Source organism: Ictalurus punctatus, chromosome 21 (assembly GCF_001660625.3).
Source record: "Ictalurus punctatus breed USDA103 chromosome 21, Coco_2.0, whole genome shotgun sequence".
Lineage (NCBI taxonomy): Eukaryota > Metazoa > Chordata > Actinopteri > Siluriformes > Ictaluridae > Ictalurus > Ictalurus punctatus.
The window spans coordinates 20,453,529-20,473,823 of NC_030436.2; the positions used below are offsets into that span (position 1 = coordinate 20,453,529).

A 20,295-nucleotide genomic window follows, 5' to 3' on the forward strand; every position below is an offset into this window, starting at 1 on the left:
CCTCAGTTTAAACTTTTGATATGTTTTCTATGTTCTCTGGTGCTTTTTTCAATACCCAATTCAATGTGGGAAGAATGACCGGAATCAGTTCATTTTTAAATTCCTTTGTACCACTTTGCCATGAAGCCATCTGAACTCTGTGAGTTGCTTAACATAAGTCTACTAATTGCACTTTTTAATTCAGCTTCAGTTATATCAGCGGTCCTCCTTCTATTTTGTTCTTTGTTTATGGTGGGTAACTCTATAGAGAACTCAAGTAAGTGTCAGTTTGGTTTATGCTTAACTCTGGGACTCTAGAGTGTAAACTTTATAAAATTCTTCAAAAGCTTCCTGAATTTCACTTAGTTTATTTTTTAGCACTTTCGTTCTCGGGTCCCTAATCCTATGAATTGTATTTACTGCCCTTTCCTTTCTCAATTTCCACTCCAGTATTTTCATAGCGTTAGGTCCATCTTCATACTACCTCTGTTTTAGAAACATTAAATTCTTCTTGTGTAGCCAAATTATTGATCTTGTCTGTAATTTTCTTAATTTGTTCTAGTGTATCCTGTGCTAAACTCAGTTTGTGTCTGTTTTCTAATTCCTTCAATTTATGTAGTTCCTCTAATGCTTTTCTTCTCATTTTTTTCTTGTATGAGGATATTGCTAGGATTTTTCTACTTAAGACAGTCTTTAAAGTAAAGCCACTTTGGCCTTTCTATCACTTTGTTAGTGGTTAATCTTGGTTCCCGAACTTTTGTGGCTCATCTCTACAGTTCATCTTCTACTCACAACTATTCACAGTAACAGAACTTTTGACCAGGGGTGCCCACACTTTTGCATTCCACTTTATATTTCTTTGACATTTCTAATCTGGCCTTTCGAATTCTTACTGCTGGTGAGTGGTTTGCATCTTGTGGTATGGCCTCTATATTTCTGCTCTCAAAGTCTTCTTCAAAAGGTGGATTTTGATACATTCATCCCTTCCCTGTGGAGGTAGTTGGTGATGTCACTGACTGCTCTTGCATTGTTTGTGTCATTTACATTTACATTTACATTATGACTTACAGAAGTGCTTTGAATACCTCCTGTTTGAATACACCCAGTTGCAGAGGGTGGGTGGCACACCAAGTGTGGAAAGCTTGTTGATGAGCTTAGATGGCTTCACCGTGTTGAATGCTGAGCTATAGTTGATAAACATCATTCAAACATAGCTGTCTTTGTTCTCTAGTTGTGTGAGGGCAGTGTGTATTGTTGTGCTGACGGCATCCTCTGTGGACCTGTTTGAGTCGAGAGTGTCCGGTGTGATGGTCTGGATGTGACTCATGACGATTCTCTCTAAGCACTTCATCACTATTGGAGTCAGTGCAATGGGCCGGTAGTTCTTGAGACAGGTTGCTTTATTTAATTCAGGTATTGTATGTCAGAGTTCAGATGCTTGCTTCATATACTATCATTAAAACTTTTTATAATATGAATTTTTTTGTGTGCATGGACTTTTTTATTTTTTTGGATATATTAATTAATTGCGTATATTAATGCTGCGGTTTCTGTAACCTTTCTCTTCATTGTCCATTTCAGTGCCACTTTTTTTCCCAGGTAAACAAGATGCAAGGACTTAAATGTATTTGATGCAAATTTATTTATGTAGTTTATGCATGAACATTAACAAGAAACATATTATATGCTTGCTTGTTGGTGCCCAGTGATGTTGGTCTTCATCTTTTATTCAGCCACTTCTTTGATCTAAAAAGTTATACACATTATTATAAAACCTTTAAATATCCACTAGGTTTTTGTTTGAAAAAATTCTACAATTGAAGTAAAATTTCTTCATAAAGTAGAACATACTTTTCCAGCATCTCTGCTCTTGACTCTCAGCTTGTTGACCTGGGACTCAGCAATGTCAGCACGCTCCTGAGCTTCCTCCATCTCATGCTGCACTTTCCTGTACCTGGACAGGTGAGTGTTGGCCTGCTCCTCCTGTGAGAGTGATGGACAACATCACAGTCAGTGCTGGTAATACGGAGTATATATGGACTCGAGTACATAGTTAATGTACGGTGTAGTTAATCCATTAGGAAACTTACAGCCTCCTCAGCCTGCCTCTTGTAGGCCTTCACTTTCAGCTGCAGTTTGTCCACAAGATCCTGCAGTCTGCTCACATTCTTCTTGTCCTCCTCAGTCTGAAGAGATTGACCTTAATTTAGATTTTATTTTACTTGCAGTTATATAATCTACCTGTACTTAAGTACACGAAATACCTGGTAGGTGAGCTCCTTCACTCGTCTTTCATATTTGCGGACACCTTTAACAGATTCAGCACCACGTCTCTGCTCAGCCTCGACTTCACTTTCCAGCTCACGCACCTAGAAGAGACATTTTGTTTTATGAATGTGGCTCAGAGAACAAAGCATCCTATGTATAAACACATTGGATATTTCTTTTCACAGTATAATGAGTTCAAGGTACCCTAGATTCCAGTTTTTGGAGCTGCTTCTTTCCACCCTTCATTGCAAGACTTTCAGCCTCATCCAGACGGTGCTGTAGATCTTTGACTGTAATCTCAAGGTTTTTCTTCATCCTCTCCATGTGAGCATTGGTGTCCTGCTCCTTCTTCAGCTCTTCTGCCATCATGGCAGCCTAGTGTACGAGTCATTGAAGTGTCAGGTTTACTTTTCATGCATTTGTAAAGGACACTGGTGCAAAATCTATGTTCTTGAACACTCACATCTGTGATGGCCTTTTTGGCCTTCTCTTCAGCATTTCTGGCCTCCTGGACAATATCGTCCACTTCACCTTGAATTTGAACCAGGTCAGTCTCAAGCTTCTTCTTGGTGTTAATTAGACTAGTGTTCTGTTGTAGCAACACATGAAGACCATTATTATAATTTACCAAGCGATGTGAAATGGAAAGTAAAGTTCCATGGTGCAACAGCTAACCTGAGAGTGCAGCAGTGCCACACGCTCACTGGCATCAACCAGCTCCTGTTCAGCCACTTTGCGGCCTCTCTCTGTCTGCTCCAGTGCAGCTCTCAGTTCCTCAATCTCCGCCAGCATCAGGTTATTCCTGCGCTCCACCATGGCCACCTGCTCCTTCATTTCTTCCTGTCCTCTGACAGCATCATCAAGGTGCAGTTGGGCATCCTGATGTAAATAGAATAGTTAATTGATGCCTGAAGATAGATAACTTTTAACCATTGAAAAACAAATGGAGGTGCACCTTGAGCTGTCCTTGGACATTCCTGAGCTGTTTCTGTGACTCAGCAGCCTGGCGGTTGGCATGGCTCAGCTGAATCTCCATTTCATTGAGATCTCCCTCCATCTTCTTCTTGACCCTCAAAGCATCATTCCTGCTCCTGACTTCAGAGTCCAGAGTAGTCTGCATGGACTCAATCACCCTCTGGCTGTTTCTCTTTATTTGTTCCATCTCTTCGTCCTTCTCAGCAAGCTTCCTGTCAATCTCACTCTTAATCTGGTTGAGTTCAAGCTGGACACGAAGGATCTTGGATTCCTCATGCTCAAGTGTGCCCTGAAGAATTATGTTGGATATTAAGCAATTTGGTGCCAACCCATTCTCATTTTTTGATATGGGGCGTTCATCTGCTGTCTTACCTCAGCTTCCTCAAGTGCAGTCTGGATTTCTGATTTCTCAGTTTCCGCTGTCTTCTTTGATTTCTCCAGCTCATGGATGGTCTTTCCAGTCTCTCCAATCTGTTCAGTCAGGTCAGAGATCTCCTCTGAGGGGAAGAAAAATCCAGTTTATATATATATATATGTTTTTATGTTTATATATGTTTATATATATATATATATATATATATATATATATATATATATATAAAATCTCTGCATACTAATTCCCAGTATTTTAAACAATACGTGTAGTTCTAAACAATACGTGTAGTTATATTTGAGTAACATACGCTGCAGATTCTTGTTTTCTCTCTTCAGGGTCTCGAGATTGTCCAGAGCTTCCTCAAATGAGTTCTTCATCTTAAAGAGTTCAGTGCTAAGTGATCGAGCCTCTTTCTGAGCTCCTTCCAGTTCAGCCTGGCTTTCTTCATACTTCTGCTTCCATTCTGCCAAGACCTGAAAATGTGGAGGACAGTTACATGCTATGCTAGCTTTAGAACAATCAACACAGGCTAGTAGACCCTGTTGAGTTGACAGATGCTAGACCTTATCAAAGTTCCTCTGTTTCTTGTCAAGATTGGCAGCCACGCTATTGGCTCTCTCAACATCGATCATGAGGTCCTCCACTTCACCCTGCAGTCTCTGCTTAGTCTTCTCTAGAGAAGCACACTTGGAGTTCATAGCTTCAATGGCTTCCTCTGCCTCTTGTAGACGCTGAGCAAGCTTTTTCCTGTAAAAAAGTATCTAAGATCTTTAGTTTATATTTGGTTATGTAAACATTCTTATGTTTATATATATATATAGTGTATATTTTTCTGTCTTATTATTTCATGTACTTGGCCTCTTCAAGCTCCTCGGTACGCTGGATGGCATCAGTCTCATATTTGGTTCTCCACTGAGCCACCTCACTGTTGGCCTTGGACATTCCACGTTGAAGCTCAGCCTTGGCCTCTTGCTCTTCCTCAAACTGCTCTCTGAGCAGATCGCAGTCATGACGGGCTGATTGGACAGCATGGGCCAGAGCGTTCTTGGCCTGTAAGCAAACAATAAAGTTAGTTAAATCTATTCTTGTTAATGTGTTCTTACTGGTGTATTTACAGACTATATGCAAAATGTATTTGTCAGATTTACTTAAAACTATCCATGTTCTACCTTGACTTCCTCCTCAATGTGTCTTTTGAGTTCCTCAACCTGCTGTGTGTAAGCTTGTTTTCCCCTGGTCAGCTGAGAAACAAGTGCTTCTTTCTCCTCTAGCTGACGGCCAAATTCACCTTAAATATGATTGTAAATTATGTTACCAGGATTGATCATGTGATTGTAGAATTTTCTGGTTTATTGCGATTTAATTTACCATTCTCAGTCTGCAGGCGTGCTTTTTGTGTGCTGATGTCATTCAGTTGACGAACATGTTCATCATCCTTAGTCTTGAGTTCACTCAGCTGGTCCTCTAGAGTGCGGCACATCTTGTCTAGATTAGCCTGGAAAAAGAATAATTTGTATAAAATGCAAATATTGTAGCAAAATCATGACTTATCTACACTGTGTGTGGGTAAATACTTTGAAATTTAATTCTCCTGTTAGTTGTCTATTTAAATACAATGGTTTTTCATTATAAGGATTGTACAGTATTTAATAAATTTTCTTATTTTCAGTTCCTGTTTTTGTATCTTAATGCCAATTGTAAATACCTTTGATTTTGCCACAGCCTCCATGTTACTGGAGAGGTCATCTATCTCCATTTTATATTCACTCTTTTCCTTCTCCAGCTTCTGTTTGACACGCTGAAGGTTGTCGATCTGCTCTCCAAGCTCAGCAACGCTGTCAGCTTGTTTCTTGCGGAGTGCAGCAGCTGTGGCTTCATGCTGCAGAGTGGACTCTTCCAGATCACGACGCATTTTCTGGAACTCGGCCTCACGCTTCTTATTCATCTCGATCTGAGCAGCAGTGGCACCTCCAGCTTCCTCAAGCCTCTCACTGATCTCCTCAAGTTCCCTGGAGAGATCAGCTCTCTGCTTCTCAACTTTAGCACGAGCTGCACGCTCAGCCTCAATTTCCTCCTCCAGCTCTTCAATGCGAGCCTGAAAGTTCGGTTTTCATACCTTAGACATTCTAATTTTAGAGTACAAGCCTAAACTTGATTATTTCTCACAGATGAAGTACCTGAAGCTCTTTAATCTTCTTCTGAAGCTGGGCACCCATAGACTGCTCATCTTCTATCTTACTTAGTAGCTGGCTTATTTCAAAGTCCTTCCTGTGTGGGGAAAAATGTCAGATGTCAAAAAAAAAAAAAAGATTTCAGTGAAGTTTGATCTTTTATTTGTATTATGAATTGTATACTTCTTGATCTTTTCATCAGACTGCTGCTTGTCATTCTCCAGGTCCATTATTGACTCCTGGGACAGTTTCAGGTCACCTTCAAGCTTTCTCTTGGCTCTCTCAAGGTCCATACGGAGTTTCTTCTCTTGTTCCAGAGAACCCTCAAGCTGTGTATGTGAGAGTGTTAGTTTTTCACCTGATGATCTATAACACATTTATGAAATATTTCATTAAAAATAGAATACTAAAGTCTTACATCATCCACTTGTTGCTCAAGCTTGGTCTTTGATTTGGTCAGAGTGTTGACTTTGTCTTCCTCTGCCTGGAGATCATCCAGAGTCTGCTGGTGTGCCTCTTGGAGGGCTTTCTTCTCCTTAGTGAGCTTGGCAATGCTCTCGTCCTGAGAGGTCATCTCCTCAGTGAGGTTCTTGACCTGTGCAAAAGAGTAGCCTTTGTTATATATACATATATATTTTAAGTAATAGGATTTACCTCTACCTGCATGTTAAGTGTAGAAGATATGCACTCTAGTCTAATATGCATATTTTAAACCTCAATTACTGCTTGTTAATAACACTCAGATTTGCAACATTGATGAACGTTAAAAATTTAACCATAGTCACGATCTGGATTTTAGTAGCTGAATCAACATAAGTATGGTGTATAGCGTCTGTTAATTTATAGTGCATTGCAACACACCAACCTTGTTCTCAGTGGCATGTTTCTCCTTTTCCACTTTTGCCAACGTGAGCTCCAGGTCATCAATGTCCTTCTTCAGCTCAGAGCACTCATCCTCCAGTTTCCTCTTCTTGGCAGTCAGCTCAGCATTGATTTCCTCCTCATCCTCCATTCGCTCAGTAATCTCTTTGAGTTTAGCCTCAAGCTGGATTTTGTTCTTGATGAGCCCCTCACACCTTTCCTCAGCATCAGACAGGTTTTCTGATTCCTGTTGATTCAGATGGCTTATTATCATGATTAAATTTGTTTTCTATTCTACAGTCTACCAGTCTAGTCTACCAACTAGACTTTAAATACTCACAGCTGATACTTGGAGTTGCAGGTCATTTTTCTCCTGTACCAGAGACACCATCTTCTCCTCAAGCTCTTTCTTCTTGGCCAGTGCCTTTGTCAAGTCCTCCTTCATTTTCTCAAAGTTCTCCTTCATAGATGCCATTTCCTTCTCAGTCTCTGCAGTCTTGAGCAGAGGCTTGATCTTGAAGTACACCTTCATCCATGGCCAGTGTTTCACGTTCATGAATGAGCGGATGTTGTATTGGATGGAATAGATGGATTCTCTGGAATTTGAGTTCAGTTCTATTATTATCAAATGTGTATGTTTAATTAATGTATGTTTCGTTTGCAGTGAAATTAACATGCATGCAGTATTTGTATTTCTTTGTTTTTAATTAAATTGCATATACCTCCTTTCCATCATTTTGACAAACTCCCTCCGCATGAGGTAGCCACGGCACAAAGCCTGAGTCATGGTCACTAGATTTGCAAGTTTATCATCTCGCATCTCCTCTAGGGTACCCAGCAGACCGGCTTTGAAGAACACCTACCAAGATTAAATATGGAACTATAAAGCTACATAGATCACGTTTATTGGATATTATAATTTTTTTAAAAAAAATATATGTGATTGTAATCAATTATTTCACGTCATGCAAATAAAAAAACCCTGTTCACTCAAATTTCTGGTAAAGTTCTAAAACTGTTGAAAAGTAATCTTAATCCTGTCTGAAGGACAAATAATCTTAAATCTTTGTCCTTCATTTGTGTTTCATACTGTATTACAATCTGTTCTTAAAAATCAGATTTCATGGGTACCTTGGTGTGTCCAAACATATACTGGGTGTGGTCGACATCAACAGAGCCCAAGAGTTTCTCTGACGCTTTCTTGTTGTCAATGAATTGGCCTTCTGGGATGACACTGGCATTCAGAACTTTATACCTGTTTTCAAATAGTTAAATTGTATAGGTATATAAAAGAATTCATTCTTAACATCTGTAAACAATATCACAAATGTTGAAATGCCTTGAGTAAATAAATGACCTCTGCTTGAAGTCAGCATAGAGGATTCTGCTTGGGAATCCCTTTCTGCAGATTCTGATACCCTCCAGCACACCATTACACCTCAACTGGTGGATGACCAGGAAGTTCTCCATCAGACCTAGCATGTCCAGTGTAGGGGTACAATATTTAGCAAAAACTCTTACAGCCAGAGACTTTCATAGGTATGTTGTTGTGTATTGACTAGTAAAAATGTAAGAAAATAAGAATACCCACCTGGAGTCTTGGACTCATTTGGAATCAAGCAACGCACAAAGTGAGGGTGAGTGCTTTTCAAGTTGGTCATCAGCTTACCCAAGTTCTCCTGTGAGTTTTACATTCAGTGGTTTAGTAATAATAATAATAATAATAATAATAATAATAATAATAATAGCCTGTCCACATCTAAACTGGAATAGAGTAAACCAAGGTCAACTAGTATAAATTCAGTAATATTAATCTTTGCATAAATTCTGAACTACTTGGTGGTTGCAAAGCACATTTTCGGGAAACAAATTTAATGTTTCAGATTTTAAAATGTTAAAGGAGTTGTGAGGATGAATGGAGTTAAGATGGGAATCCAGCTAATATTTTTGAAGTAGAATAATGAGGGCTTCCTACAAACACAAGCAGAGGAATTGTAAACTCTGGTATGACGTGAAACTGATGTTTGCTATTGGTTACACTCTGACAGGACTTTTGCATCTCTTATTTCAGCTTTGACAGTAAATGTCATGTATTTCATCCTGTTGCTGAGACTAAAATGTATGTTAAATGTGGAATCTGCGAGTGGAATCCATTCACTCAACCTTTTGTGTTAACATAGTTTCTGTTAAATTGTTCTCACCCTGAACACACAAGACACAGTCTGGAAGGAACCACCCTTCTTCTTGCCTTTCTTTCCACCACCACTATCAGCTGTTGACAAATACAAATTAGTCGGTTATTGTTTTCCTTATTTTATTATACTCTTACTTTCTCAGTCCAGAAACATCTTAATTACTGAAAGTGAAAAGTCTGATTATCAGCTTATTCTGTGCTTGTATAGTGAAAATTATTAACCTTATCAATGTTAATCTTACCATCGGCACCACCATGGGCTGCGTACAGGAGGCACAACAGTTTGTTTGCTGCTTTCTGGTACAGCTGCACAACAGAGTCATTCAGTGGATCCTTGTTCTTGTCCAACCAGCCGGTAATGTTGTAGTCCACAGTGCCGGCGTAGTGCACCAGGGAGAAGTGGGCCTCAGCTTTGCCTTTGGCGGGCTTTGGCTTCTGGAAGGCGTTGCATTTTCCAAGATGCTGGTCATAAAGCTTGTTTTTGAAGGTCATGTCAGAAGCCTTGGGGAACATGCACTCCTCTTCAAGGATGGAGAAGATGCCCATTGGCTGTTGGTGACAGATTTTTCACGAGTGATCACTGCATTATTTCTGTTAAAAATCTTATTTTGTTGATTACATTGATAGTATTACTGAGACCACAATAACTTACCTTCTCAATGAGCTCAATGCAGCTAGCCAAGTCCATACCGAAGTCAATGAACTCCCACACAATACCTTCTTTCTTGTACTCCTCTTGTTCCAGCACGAACATGTGGTGGTTGAAAAACTGTTGCAGTTTCTCATTTGTGAAGTTAATGCAGAGCTGCTCCATGCTGTTATACTGTTTCAGTAGATCAATATATTAGACATTGCCAAAGTATTGTTAAAAAACACTTCATGGAGAAAAACATTATTATTTACATCAAAGATCTCAAATCCAGCGATGTCCAGCACACCAATGTAGAACTCTCTTTGGTGCTTTGTGGCCAACATCTCATTGATGCGCACGACCATCCACAAGAACATTTTCTCATAGATGGACTTGCAGAGGGCACTGACAGAGTTGTTCACCTGAAAATGTTATACATTGAGTTTTAGATGTTTGGAGATAACTCAGTCTCTTCTGATACTAAATAATGACACGTTACCTGAGGTACAGTCTGGCCTTTGGTCACAAACTCATTTCCGACCTTGACTCTTGGGTAGCACAAAGCTTTCAGCATGTCAGCTGAGTTCAGGCCCAGAAGGTAGGAGATTTTATCAGCAACTGAAGTCAAGAAAGCGATGTTACTCATTATTGATTCAGGTTACTTGTTCTAAAAAAATCTTGTGCATATTTTTAAATGTACCCTCAGTGCCATCAGGCTCAGCCTGCTCCTCCCTCTGCTTCTGCTTGAACTTCATGGTTCCATGATGCATCACAGCACCGGTCAGCTTGTAGATGCTAATTTTCTCATCAGCGCTAAAGCCGAGGATGTCAATGGCCGTCTGTGTTGGAAAGCAAATTTAGAAAAAGTTGTAGTTTTTAATTGCTTAAAAGTTTTTAAAAATCTACTTACATCTGTGGCAACAAACTCCTCCACATCATCGATGCTCTTGACTGTGATTTCACCCTGGCTGATCATGGGGTAGTCGTAGGGGTTGGTGGTAATGAGCAGTGCCTCTGTGTTGGGCAAACAGTTAATTTTTAAAAAAAATTAATTGGTTCATTCACACATTCAACCTGCTGAATATTGTAACCAATGTAAAAAGACCCAGTAGCATTATGGCTTTGAAGTTTCCTTACCAAGCAGCTCTGGTTTGTGCCCAGTCATGAGCTGGTAGAAAATGTGGTAGCTTCTCTCAGCAGACAACTGGAAGGTGACTCTTGACTTTTCCAGCAGGTCTGTTGAAGTTGTTGTAATGCATTCATTATTAAATTTACAGAAAGATGTTTTTAAGGGGTTTATTTCAAATTCACAATATAACATCTCAGATTCAGATGTTCCATACAGGTGTGTGGATAATCCTGGTCATCTGATTGCAATGCAGATTTCTACACAAATGTTTAGTCATGCTTATATGCATATGCACATGAACCAGTTGCCACAAGAAATTCACACAGCTGCATGTAAGAATTAATGACAGAAACTTACAAGTTTCAATATCAGCTGAGGCCAGCTTGCCAGTTTGCCCAAAATGAATTCTGATGAATTTACCCTAGAAGGTAAAAGCATTGCAGATTACAGCAGTGTAGTTTGATATGTTTTTAATTCATGCTTATTGTGTTTTATGAACGGTTACAAGAGCTTATGTGTTTACTTACAAAACGAGAGGAGTTGTCATTCCTCACGGTCTTGGCATTACCGTAAGCTTCCAGCAGGGGGTTGGCTGCAATAATTTGGTCTTCCAGTGAACCCTAGCAACAGTAGCAGATGTTTATAATGGAAATTTGAGAAATACACTAATAGATGCTGCATGTAATAGAACAACTCACTTACCTGCATTTTGCCAGGCTCCGCCTTCTTCTGTCCAACCACGGCGATTGTTGCAAAGTACTGAATGACACGTTTTGTGTTCACAGTCTTTCCTGCACCAGATTCTCCACTGCAGGTGAAATGAGTAAGCAATGGTCTGCACTTTATAAAACAAGTGCCTCAGCACTTCCAATCCATATTCATAGTAAAAGGTTATTTTCATGTAAAAGATGGTCTTTACTCAGAACAAAGTAAAATGAAGCTTCTGTCAAATATGAGCTATAGTATGCTTTAAGTAATTGGGTCTACCATGTACCTTATTTGCAAGTTTGTAACTAAGGAACTTCACGGAAAATATGAGTTTTCAGATGTGAGCCTAAACTTACGTAATCAGGATAGACTGGTTTTCACGATCTAAAAGAATAAAGAGAATTGTTAGACAAGTTGCATCATTTATCTATTCAGCTATCCATTTAAATAGATAATTAGTTTTTTCCGAAGTGGTTGGACAAGACCATATCATACCAGTGAGCATGAACTGATAAGCGTTATCAGAGATGGAGAAGATGTGAGGTGGGGCTTCAATCCTCTTTTTGCCTCTGTATCCAGACACAACGACTGAGTCGTACACTGGGAGCCACTTGTAGGGGTTCACAGTGACGCAGAACAACCCTGAGTAGGTCTGAAGGAGAGTCAGAGTAAATTTTCATTAGTTTGTGTCACTGCACACTCTTCTATTTCTCTTTCATAATTGAGTAATTCTTTGTTAAACTTACGTAGATCATCCATGCTGCGTAACGCTCTTTGAGGTTATACAGCACAGAAGGTTCACTGAGGTGGGTCATCATGGCCATGTCCTCAATTTTGTCATACTTTGGGGGATTCATGGGATGGATTTCATCTTCCTTAACTGTGACAGTCTGAAATAAAAGTATATGATATATTGCAGAACATCACACTTTGTTCTAGCATAAATTTAGATCCCTTCACCCTCTGTGAGATGAAATACTCTACATTACCGTGCATAGTTGAATTAAAGGGTTAATTCAGTCTCAGACTTGTCACTTACTTTTCCGCACAGAGTTTCCACAGTGGCTTTGCCACCCTCTTTACTCTTCAGTGTACCCTTGAGATACAGCTCAGCTGCATCAGTCACATACACTGCGGTTTTGGCATCAAAAGGTCTGGTCTGAGCCTCAATCCTCTCCTTGTCTGGTTTCCGGAGGTAGACGGCCGCCGGGCCGTAACACTCCATTTCTCCATCCCCCATGGTGGCTTGTTACTGGGGAGTCAAACCATACTTCTAATTCCGATAACATGCTCACTTGAGATACTTGATGTTGCCTATATCTGTACTGAACAGCAGTATAATATATGCACAGTTTTCGCACTATTAGTAAATTTTCTAGATTTCTGTTAAAAATTTGACATTAAACTTAATTTTAATACACTGTTTTTAATCATACACTGCCAACTTTCAATAAAAGCATTAACATCATTCTCATTTACTTGGTATTTTTAATGCCTTACCGTAGCTGATTACTGATGTAGAAATTAAGGACAGACCAGGACTGGCACTTGTTGGAATCTGTAAGAAGTAGAAGAGAGTTTAGAGAGTGTCTGAAAATTAAATATATTATCAACATTTTCCAAGAACTTTAAAAAACAACAACCATTTTTAAAAGTATGATCAACATTAACATTTAAGACACATGTAATGCCTCACCTTTGCAGGGTGCTTGGGGTAGCCTCAGTGTTTGGGGGACTGTCTTATATAGTGATATTAATGTTCACTCAGCAGAACCAACCAGCTAAGTTTGGTCATGGATTCAAGATCCAGTGTGATGTTTGTTTGTGTATCATATTATATTATGAAATATTCATCTTCTGTGGAAAGGTTATTGCAGTGCTTGGTTTTTATTATATTGTTAATATCTGGGAATAATTATTTTCTTTGACCTGGTAAACAGGTAATAAACACTCTTAGTTAAGGATACTAGTAATTTAAGTTGGTTTATACATTTAAAATGTTACATATTTAAATGCATAGATCAACCTCAGTGTTAAAAAGGTTCCAAATTTTGAATGATCAATATGATGGACATATATGGGCCTCTTGCCTGTCCAATTAAAATCTTCAGACAGTTATTTTTAACTTTGAATGCTATGCTATGTTAAAACGAATCTAAGGTCACAAGAATTTTTAATGAGTTTGGCATTGAAGATCACCAAGATCAGGTTTATCACCGGTGTTCTGTTGCAAAGACACAGCAATCTTATCATGCTATAAATATTTTTACAAGAAGCAAAGATCAGTCTTCTAAGGAAATTGGTAATATCATGTGTCCTTTATAAATTGCCAAAAAGATTAAATTCCAAGTTCCAGGTCTAAAAACAGAAGCAAAATGAATAATACTTTACAAGACGTTCTCCTGACCTATTCTAAGCTGCCCACAGATGCAGAAATTTAGCGGTACATGTACAGATTTTCCAACCAAGTGCTAGAAACAACCCCAATATGAAATATTAATTCATTTATTATCAGTAAGTGCTTTATCCTTATCTGTCCCAGAATTAGCATTAGGGATGAGGCTGTAAGCAACCAATTATGTGACTTAAATTCACAAACTACATTTACTACTAGGAGCCAGTTTCCAGTTCACCTCACTATTTTTGAGAGTAGAATATCAGATGAACAAAAATCCAAATATCTGTTTCCAATAGCATTTCATAAAATGTAGTATTAAATTGGCAGATAATTACTTGGCAGTACAAGTTCAGGGGTTGTTGTCTGCGATGAACTGGATTCATAAATATATTTTCTGAAACCCAATCTTAGCTTAACCTGCTTATTCAGATATAATGCAGATATAGACACCTGGCTAAAGAATTTTAGTCCCCTTCTGAAGTGTGTATAAAAGAGTTTAGCCAGACTCGCTACGACTTTCCCAGATGCTCTCTGGCAGTCTCTGAGTGAGTACTGGCTGATTTCAAATGTACCTTGTACCTACTATGAGTATTTTAGGTTCAGAGTAAAGGCTTATGGTTATACCAGTATGGTCAGTTATATTATTTCTCTATAAATTATTGTGCATGGTTTATACCTTGTTTATAGCACATTAGCTAATCTTGCTGTTGGATTTGTTACTGTTGCCTTTGTATGTTTAATCTGATTGACATAATATTTATTTATGTAAAATCATATTTTAAACATTGTAAACATATGTAAATATTTAAAAATATACAACTAAATACATTTATGTATAAAATACAAAACCCTTTTTATTTCAGAATGTTGTGAAAATGGAGCAGCTAGTTTACAAGATCTTGATAATTAGTATTGAAATATTAGTGTAGAGATCATTGGGCAGTAGTTTTAGAACTGAAATGATTTACTTATTTACTAATGACCATCCTAAATGCCTGTCTTAATATTCACTTGGATGAAAGTCCTCTGTTACACACTGCAGCTGTGGCATCACACAGCATTCGCCTTGTTTATTTTTAGAGCCATGCAGCTTCTTTTTCTTTTCTTTTTTTTTTGGATGAAGGTGGGCTATAGCACTGTGAATGCAAGTCCTATCTGAAAGACATCTTCTGTTCTTGTCGAGCATCATTACCTCAGTTTAACAGATGTAGTTGAAATTGCATGCTTTAGTGGAGACTCGTATCATCAGCAGGAAGCTACCGTAATTCATATTGCATTTATATTTTGCTTCATCTTTTCATCTTTCTAGCTCTTGATTCTGAACAGTGATGTGTTACTCTGCAGTGTCTGTTGAACTGGTACCCAAGAAAACCTTTTCTGCACTTCAACAGGTAAGTGCTGACATTTTTTCTCACATAAAATTGATAAAATTTATAACCTGTTAGTTCCCAAAAACTATATAATTCACCTAATTTTAAATACTTTACACAATGTGGCAGTTTGCATTGTTTATCTAATTTTCCAAATATAAGTATTCTGTTTTGAAAACCACTGTAAAAAATGGAACTTTATCGATTATTAATATAATGATTTTAAAAGATTGATTCTTGATTACTTAATAGAATCATTTTAATAGTACACCACTTCTGTTTTTTATTATGTTTTGAGATAATGTGTGATATCCTGTTCCCTTTCTCTTATCTCCAAATATTTTTGATAGTAATATGTAAGAATTTTTTTCCGTGTAGGCCAGAAAATACCTTGCTCTGTAACTCTGTCTAGGAATGTTAATTGTGTGGCAAGAAAATCACGTACAGTGTCATAGTGTTGGATGTGCTATAATTCCTTTTGTACACAATCCGAAGGTGAAAATGACATCTGAACAGAGTAAAGTAGACTGGATTTGAGTTGAGATAATGATCATTATACATTATACATCAGACTACTAAAGGATGGACTATACTCTGTAAATGATAAAACCAGATCATGGTTGGTAGATAAACTGTGAATTCATTATTATATGGTATTGCAGTGGTGCTTGAAAGTTTGTACATTTTCTAAATTTCTGCATAAATGTGACCTAAAACATCAGTCCTAAAAGCCCTAAAAGTAGATAAAAAGAACCCAGTTAATCAAATGAGACAAAATTATTATACTTGGTGATCTTTAGCAAATTGCAGATGTTCTTTTTGAAGAGCAATGGCTTTCTCCTTGCAGTCCTGCCTTGCACAACATTGTTATTCAGTGTTCTCCTGATGGTGGACTCATGAACATTATCCAATGTAAGAGAAGCCTTCAGCTGCTTAGAAGTTCCTCTGGGTTCCTTTGTGATCTTGTGGACTTGGTAGACCACTCTTGGGGAGGGTAACAATGGTCTTGAATTTCCTCCATTTGTACACTGTGGATTGGTGGAGTCCAAACTCTGTTTCCACATACTTTTGCCACTCACAGATATGTAATCCTGGATAATTTTCCTCAATAAATAAGTGACCAAGTATAATATTTTTGTCTCATTTGTTTAATCGGGTTCTCTTTATCTACATTTAGGTCTTGTGTGAAAATCTGATGATGTTTTAGGTCATATATATATATATGCAGATATATATAGAAAATTCTAAAGGCTTCACAGATTTCCAAGCACCACTGTATAATGTTGAAAAGTAAATCAACAAGGTCATTAGGATCATTTACCATGCAGTGACATAACATGCTGATCTAACTAACCTTGAAACTGCAGCATTGCCACATGCTCTCTAGCATCGAGCAGCTCCTGTTTAACCTCATTTCCTAAGTCAGCATCAGGTTATTTCTGTGCTTCACTCTGGCAATCCGTTCCTTCGTGTCTTAAAGAAGCTGTTGAAGGTCATAATGTGAGAGCAGCTGTTGTTGACTGAGGAAATGAGGCCAAACAGGAGCTGCTTGGTGCCAAAGAGCATGTGGCAATGCTGCAGTTTCAAGGTTAGTTAGATCAGCATGTTGTATAACTGCCTTGTAAATGATCCTAATGACCTTGTTGATTTCCTTTTCAACTTTATGCAGTGGTGCTTGAAACTTTGTGAACCTATAGAATTTAGAATTTTGTATATATCTGCATAAATATGACCTAAAAACATCATCAGATTTTCACACAAGTCCTAAAAATAGACTTACAAACGCAGTAAAACTCAGTTACTACTGCACACTGCACTTTATATAGCTGCATCAGTCACTTTATACTATGGAACTTGTTTTTGCTGCCAGTATTGCTGCTATACTTGTGCTGCTACGTTACATAATAGCTTACAGTTTACAGTCCATACTGTGTATGTACTGTCCTGTGTTTTCATTCTTTAGTTTTGTGTATTTATTGTTTTGCACTTGTCTCACACTGTTGTCTATTTGCACTTTATGTAGTCTTGTGTATTGTAATGTGTTTCACCATGGTCCTGAAGAAACATCATTTCATTCCAATGTATACTAGTTATATAGAGGAATGACAATAAAAACCCACTTGACTTGTTGATGGATATTTGAATCATTCTCATTCACTCTAATTTCAAAACCTAACTATTTTGAAGTCTTAATATTTGCAATTTTATACTAACCTTTTCTTTTCAGGTTTATAGTGTACGATCATGTATAATGTAATTAAGTATTCCTCAGTGACATATTCTCAGAATACTCAAAACAAACAAACAAACAAACAAAAAAACAAGGAAACCACCCTGGAAAAGCATAGAACTTTATGAAAATGCATAGTGTTTATGTAATGCTCACACAATGTATACATAGTCTGTTTTCTCACTTCTGTTGTCTGAAATATTTCCTCCTTTGTTCATTCCATTGATTGAAAACACCTGACTCTAATTTCACGTTCAAATGAACTGCTAATCCTGGAGGTTATGTAATATTGCTTCATTTTCCTCAATAAATAAGTGACCAAGTATAATATTGTTGTCTCATTTGTTTAATCGGGTTCTCTTTGTCTACTTTTAGGTCTTGTGTGAAAATCTGATGATGTTTTAGGTCATATATATATATATGCAGATATATATAGAAAATTCTAAAGGCTTCACAGACTTCCAAGCACCACTGTATAATGTTGAAAAGTAAATCAACAAGGTCATTAGGATCATTTACAAAGCAGTGACATAACATGCTGATCTAACTAACCTTGAAACTGCAGCATTGCCACATGCTCTCCTGCATCGAGCAGCTCCTGTTTAACCTCATTTCCTCAGTCAGCATCAGGTTATTCCTGTTCTTCACTCTGGCAATCCGTTCCTTCGTGTCTTCAAGAAGCTGTTGAGGGTCATAATTTGAGAGCAGCCGTTGTTGATGGATATTTGAATCATTCTCATTCATGCTGTATTTTCAAAATGTAATTAATTTGATGTGTTAATATTTGTAATTTTATACTAACCTTTTTTTTCAGGTTTATAATGTACGATCATGTATGATGTAATCGAGTATTCTTCAGTGACATATTCTCAGAATACTTAAAATAAATATATATATATATATATATATATATATATATATATATATATATATATATATATATATATATATATAAAATAACAACAAGGAAACGACCCTGGAAAACAACAAAACCTTATGAAAAGGTTTATGTAATGCTCACACAATTTCTTGTCTAAAATATTTATGCATAATGGAATATTTCCAATTTGATTGTTATGTTGTAATTTTATTTATTTATTTATTTATTTATTTTTTTACCAAAGTCACAAGACATATTTGTGTTTGGTCTTATGGCTATACTCTTGATGATTAGCGGGGGATCAAATTAATGTGCCAAAATATTGGCTCATGTTTAATACCATTCTATAACTATAATCTGCTTCTACAATGGAAAAATAATATATTTCTGGCAGATGCATTTGAGTTACACTGGAATAAATTGAAACCCAATATCAAGAATGCTATGCCCTTAGTAGGAAAAAATACAGATATAGAAACTCATACAGTTCTCATAGCTCGAGATTTCTGCCTAGATTCAGGAAGCTTTGTTATTTAGGCCTCTCCTGATGGTGAATAAAAAACATATCTTTGTTCATTTTCAGACCTCAACTACAAAGGGGCTTTTATAGTTTTATTTCTGTATAATTCATCTAAAAAAAAAAAGTTTTCCATTCCATTTTCCTCATTTCGTTACTTTGCTCAGTACTTTTTACAGATTACAGTCTTAAGTCTTCTTGGGTATAATGCTCCTAGCCTGGATTTGGAGATTTGGGGACATGCTCTCTCTGATTAGGTGCATCACTGTTTTACTCGTTTTAGGTCTCTCCAGGAATGTTTAATTGGTTTCTAGTCCATGCACTGTCTCAGCCACCCAAGGACGTTCACATATGTCTATTCTATGGATGCAGTCTGAAAGCCACTCCTCTGTTATCTTGGCTGTGTGATTTGCGTCATTGTTGTGTTGGAAAGTGATCCTTAACCCACTCTATGGTCCTGGGCACTCCTGAGCAGGTTTTCCACAAGGATGCATCAGTACTTTGATTTGTAAATTCCTTCCCAGCATGATGTGTCACTGGACGGAAGGGATTGGCCAGGTGATGAGCAGTAGCTGGTTTCTTCCTTATATGAGGCTTGGCATTCAGGCCAAAGAGTTAGATTTTAGTTCCTCGAGATCTGAGATTCCTTATGGTGCTTTTTGACAGTTCCAACAACTGCTCAAGTGCCTTTTAGTGAGGCCTAGGCACACAACAATAAAGACATTTACTATAAAGGTAATGCAAAGTGCATGTGGGAATATTTTTAGATCGCACTTTATATGTTTAAGTGTTGTGACGTCAGACCAAGGGTACACGCCCAAAAGAGGAATAACACTCTTTGCACGACTGCCGCTGGGGCGCTGAAAGGACAGTTCCCTTTCAGCACCTCTAGTGTTTTAGACACACGTGGCTGGTGATCGCTAATTGCAGCTGCGGCTCTCAACCATCTAGGAGACATCGGCAGAGTATGAAAGGGCATGCCAGGTGTAGCGAAGTGAGCAGTCTCCTCATATTAAAACGGCTTACTCTGTGGGTTCTTTTGTGAACTTTTTCAGAAGACTCTGCCGATAAGGAAGACAACGCTCCCCGGCTGCCCAACATCACTGCCCCTCTGTGGATGTTTTCCCCTACTTGTTTTCTCCCTCTATTGACAATCTCAGCTGGGAAGAGGGATCACCAGACCGCCACCGACACATCCCTCACTCCCTTCACCCCTTCCCTTCACACTGCTGTTTTTTTTCCTGTTTTGTAAATACACGTGCGCTAATTCCCCACCAATCGCCTCTCTGTGTCCGTGCTCTGCCTGCCACGGCTGTGAGTTTCGCTACAATGCTTCTTTATTAAACTTTATTTTTGTTTTTGTTGGACATTTTTAAGTTGTTGAGCTCAGAGTAACAGGTTTTTACTTTACTCCAGCTGGGTCTATACCTGAGATTATGTAATAAATGTTCTACTCCTACTCTATATGTTCAATATATTTTTGAGTTCCCTCTAGAACAGTACTCAAATTAGGAACAGTACATTCATATGAAAGTTTCTTTTTGTAGGTGGAAGTTTGTGTTTCAAGATTTTTAAAGTGCTCTATTTTCAACATTTTAGTGAATTTGC

At 37.9% G+C, this 20,295-nt stretch overlaps 1 protein-coding gene and 1 long non-coding RNA gene across 2 annotated transcripts in view; one reads left to right on the forward strand and one right to left on the reverse strand.

Moving 5' to 3' along the window:
- Positions 1 to 20,191, forward strand: part of LOC128628741 (uncharacterized) — a 68,614-nt gene extending 48,423 nt beyond the window's left edge. The window contains exons 4-5 of the long non-coding RNA XR_008393175.1: positions 15,000 to 15,081; positions 19,743 to 20,191. This is a non-coding gene — a long non-coding RNA (uncharacterized LOC128628741). The remainder of the gene's footprint in view (positions 1 to 14,999; positions 15,082 to 19,742) is intronic.
- On the reverse strand, positions 1,603 to 13,007 carry LOC100304638 (myosin heavy chain, fast skeletal muscle). Its single transcript, XM_053674103.1, has 41 exons — positions 12,989 to 13,007; positions 12,793 to 12,850; positions 12,332 to 12,544; positions 12,039 to 12,182; positions 11,788 to 11,944; positions 11,649 to 11,676; positions 11,287 to 11,392; positions 11,112 to 11,204; positions 10,942 to 11,005; positions 10,593 to 10,691; positions 10,366 to 10,469; positions 10,156 to 10,294; positions 9,955 to 10,073; positions 9,728 to 9,877; positions 9,477 to 9,647; positions 9,067 to 9,373; positions 8,832 to 8,902; positions 8,222 to 8,309; positions 7,988 to 8,105; positions 7,762 to 7,885; positions 7,353 to 7,489; positions 6,971 to 7,226; positions 6,635 to 6,877; positions 6,188 to 6,364; positions 5,953 to 6,098; positions 5,776 to 5,866; positions 5,304 to 5,693; positions 4,967 to 5,093; positions 4,768 to 4,886; positions 4,452 to 4,648; positions 4,162 to 4,345; positions 3,906 to 4,071; positions 3,595 to 3,719; positions 3,203 to 3,511; positions 2,923 to 3,126; positions 2,711 to 2,836; positions 2,452 to 2,622; positions 2,244 to 2,348; positions 2,070 to 2,165; positions 1,831 to 1,962; positions 1,603 to 1,725 (listed from the first exon to the last, which is right to left on the reverse strand). The coding sequence occupies exons 3-41, from the start codon at positions 12,530 to 12,532 to the stop codon at positions 1,705 to 1,707; spliced, it is 5,805 nt and encodes a 1,934-aa protein (XP_053530078.1). The 5' UTR covers positions 12,533 to 12,544; positions 12,793 to 12,850; positions 12,989 to 13,007; the 3' UTR covers positions 1,603 to 1,704.
- Positions 20,192 to 20,295: the final 104 nt, after the last annotated feature.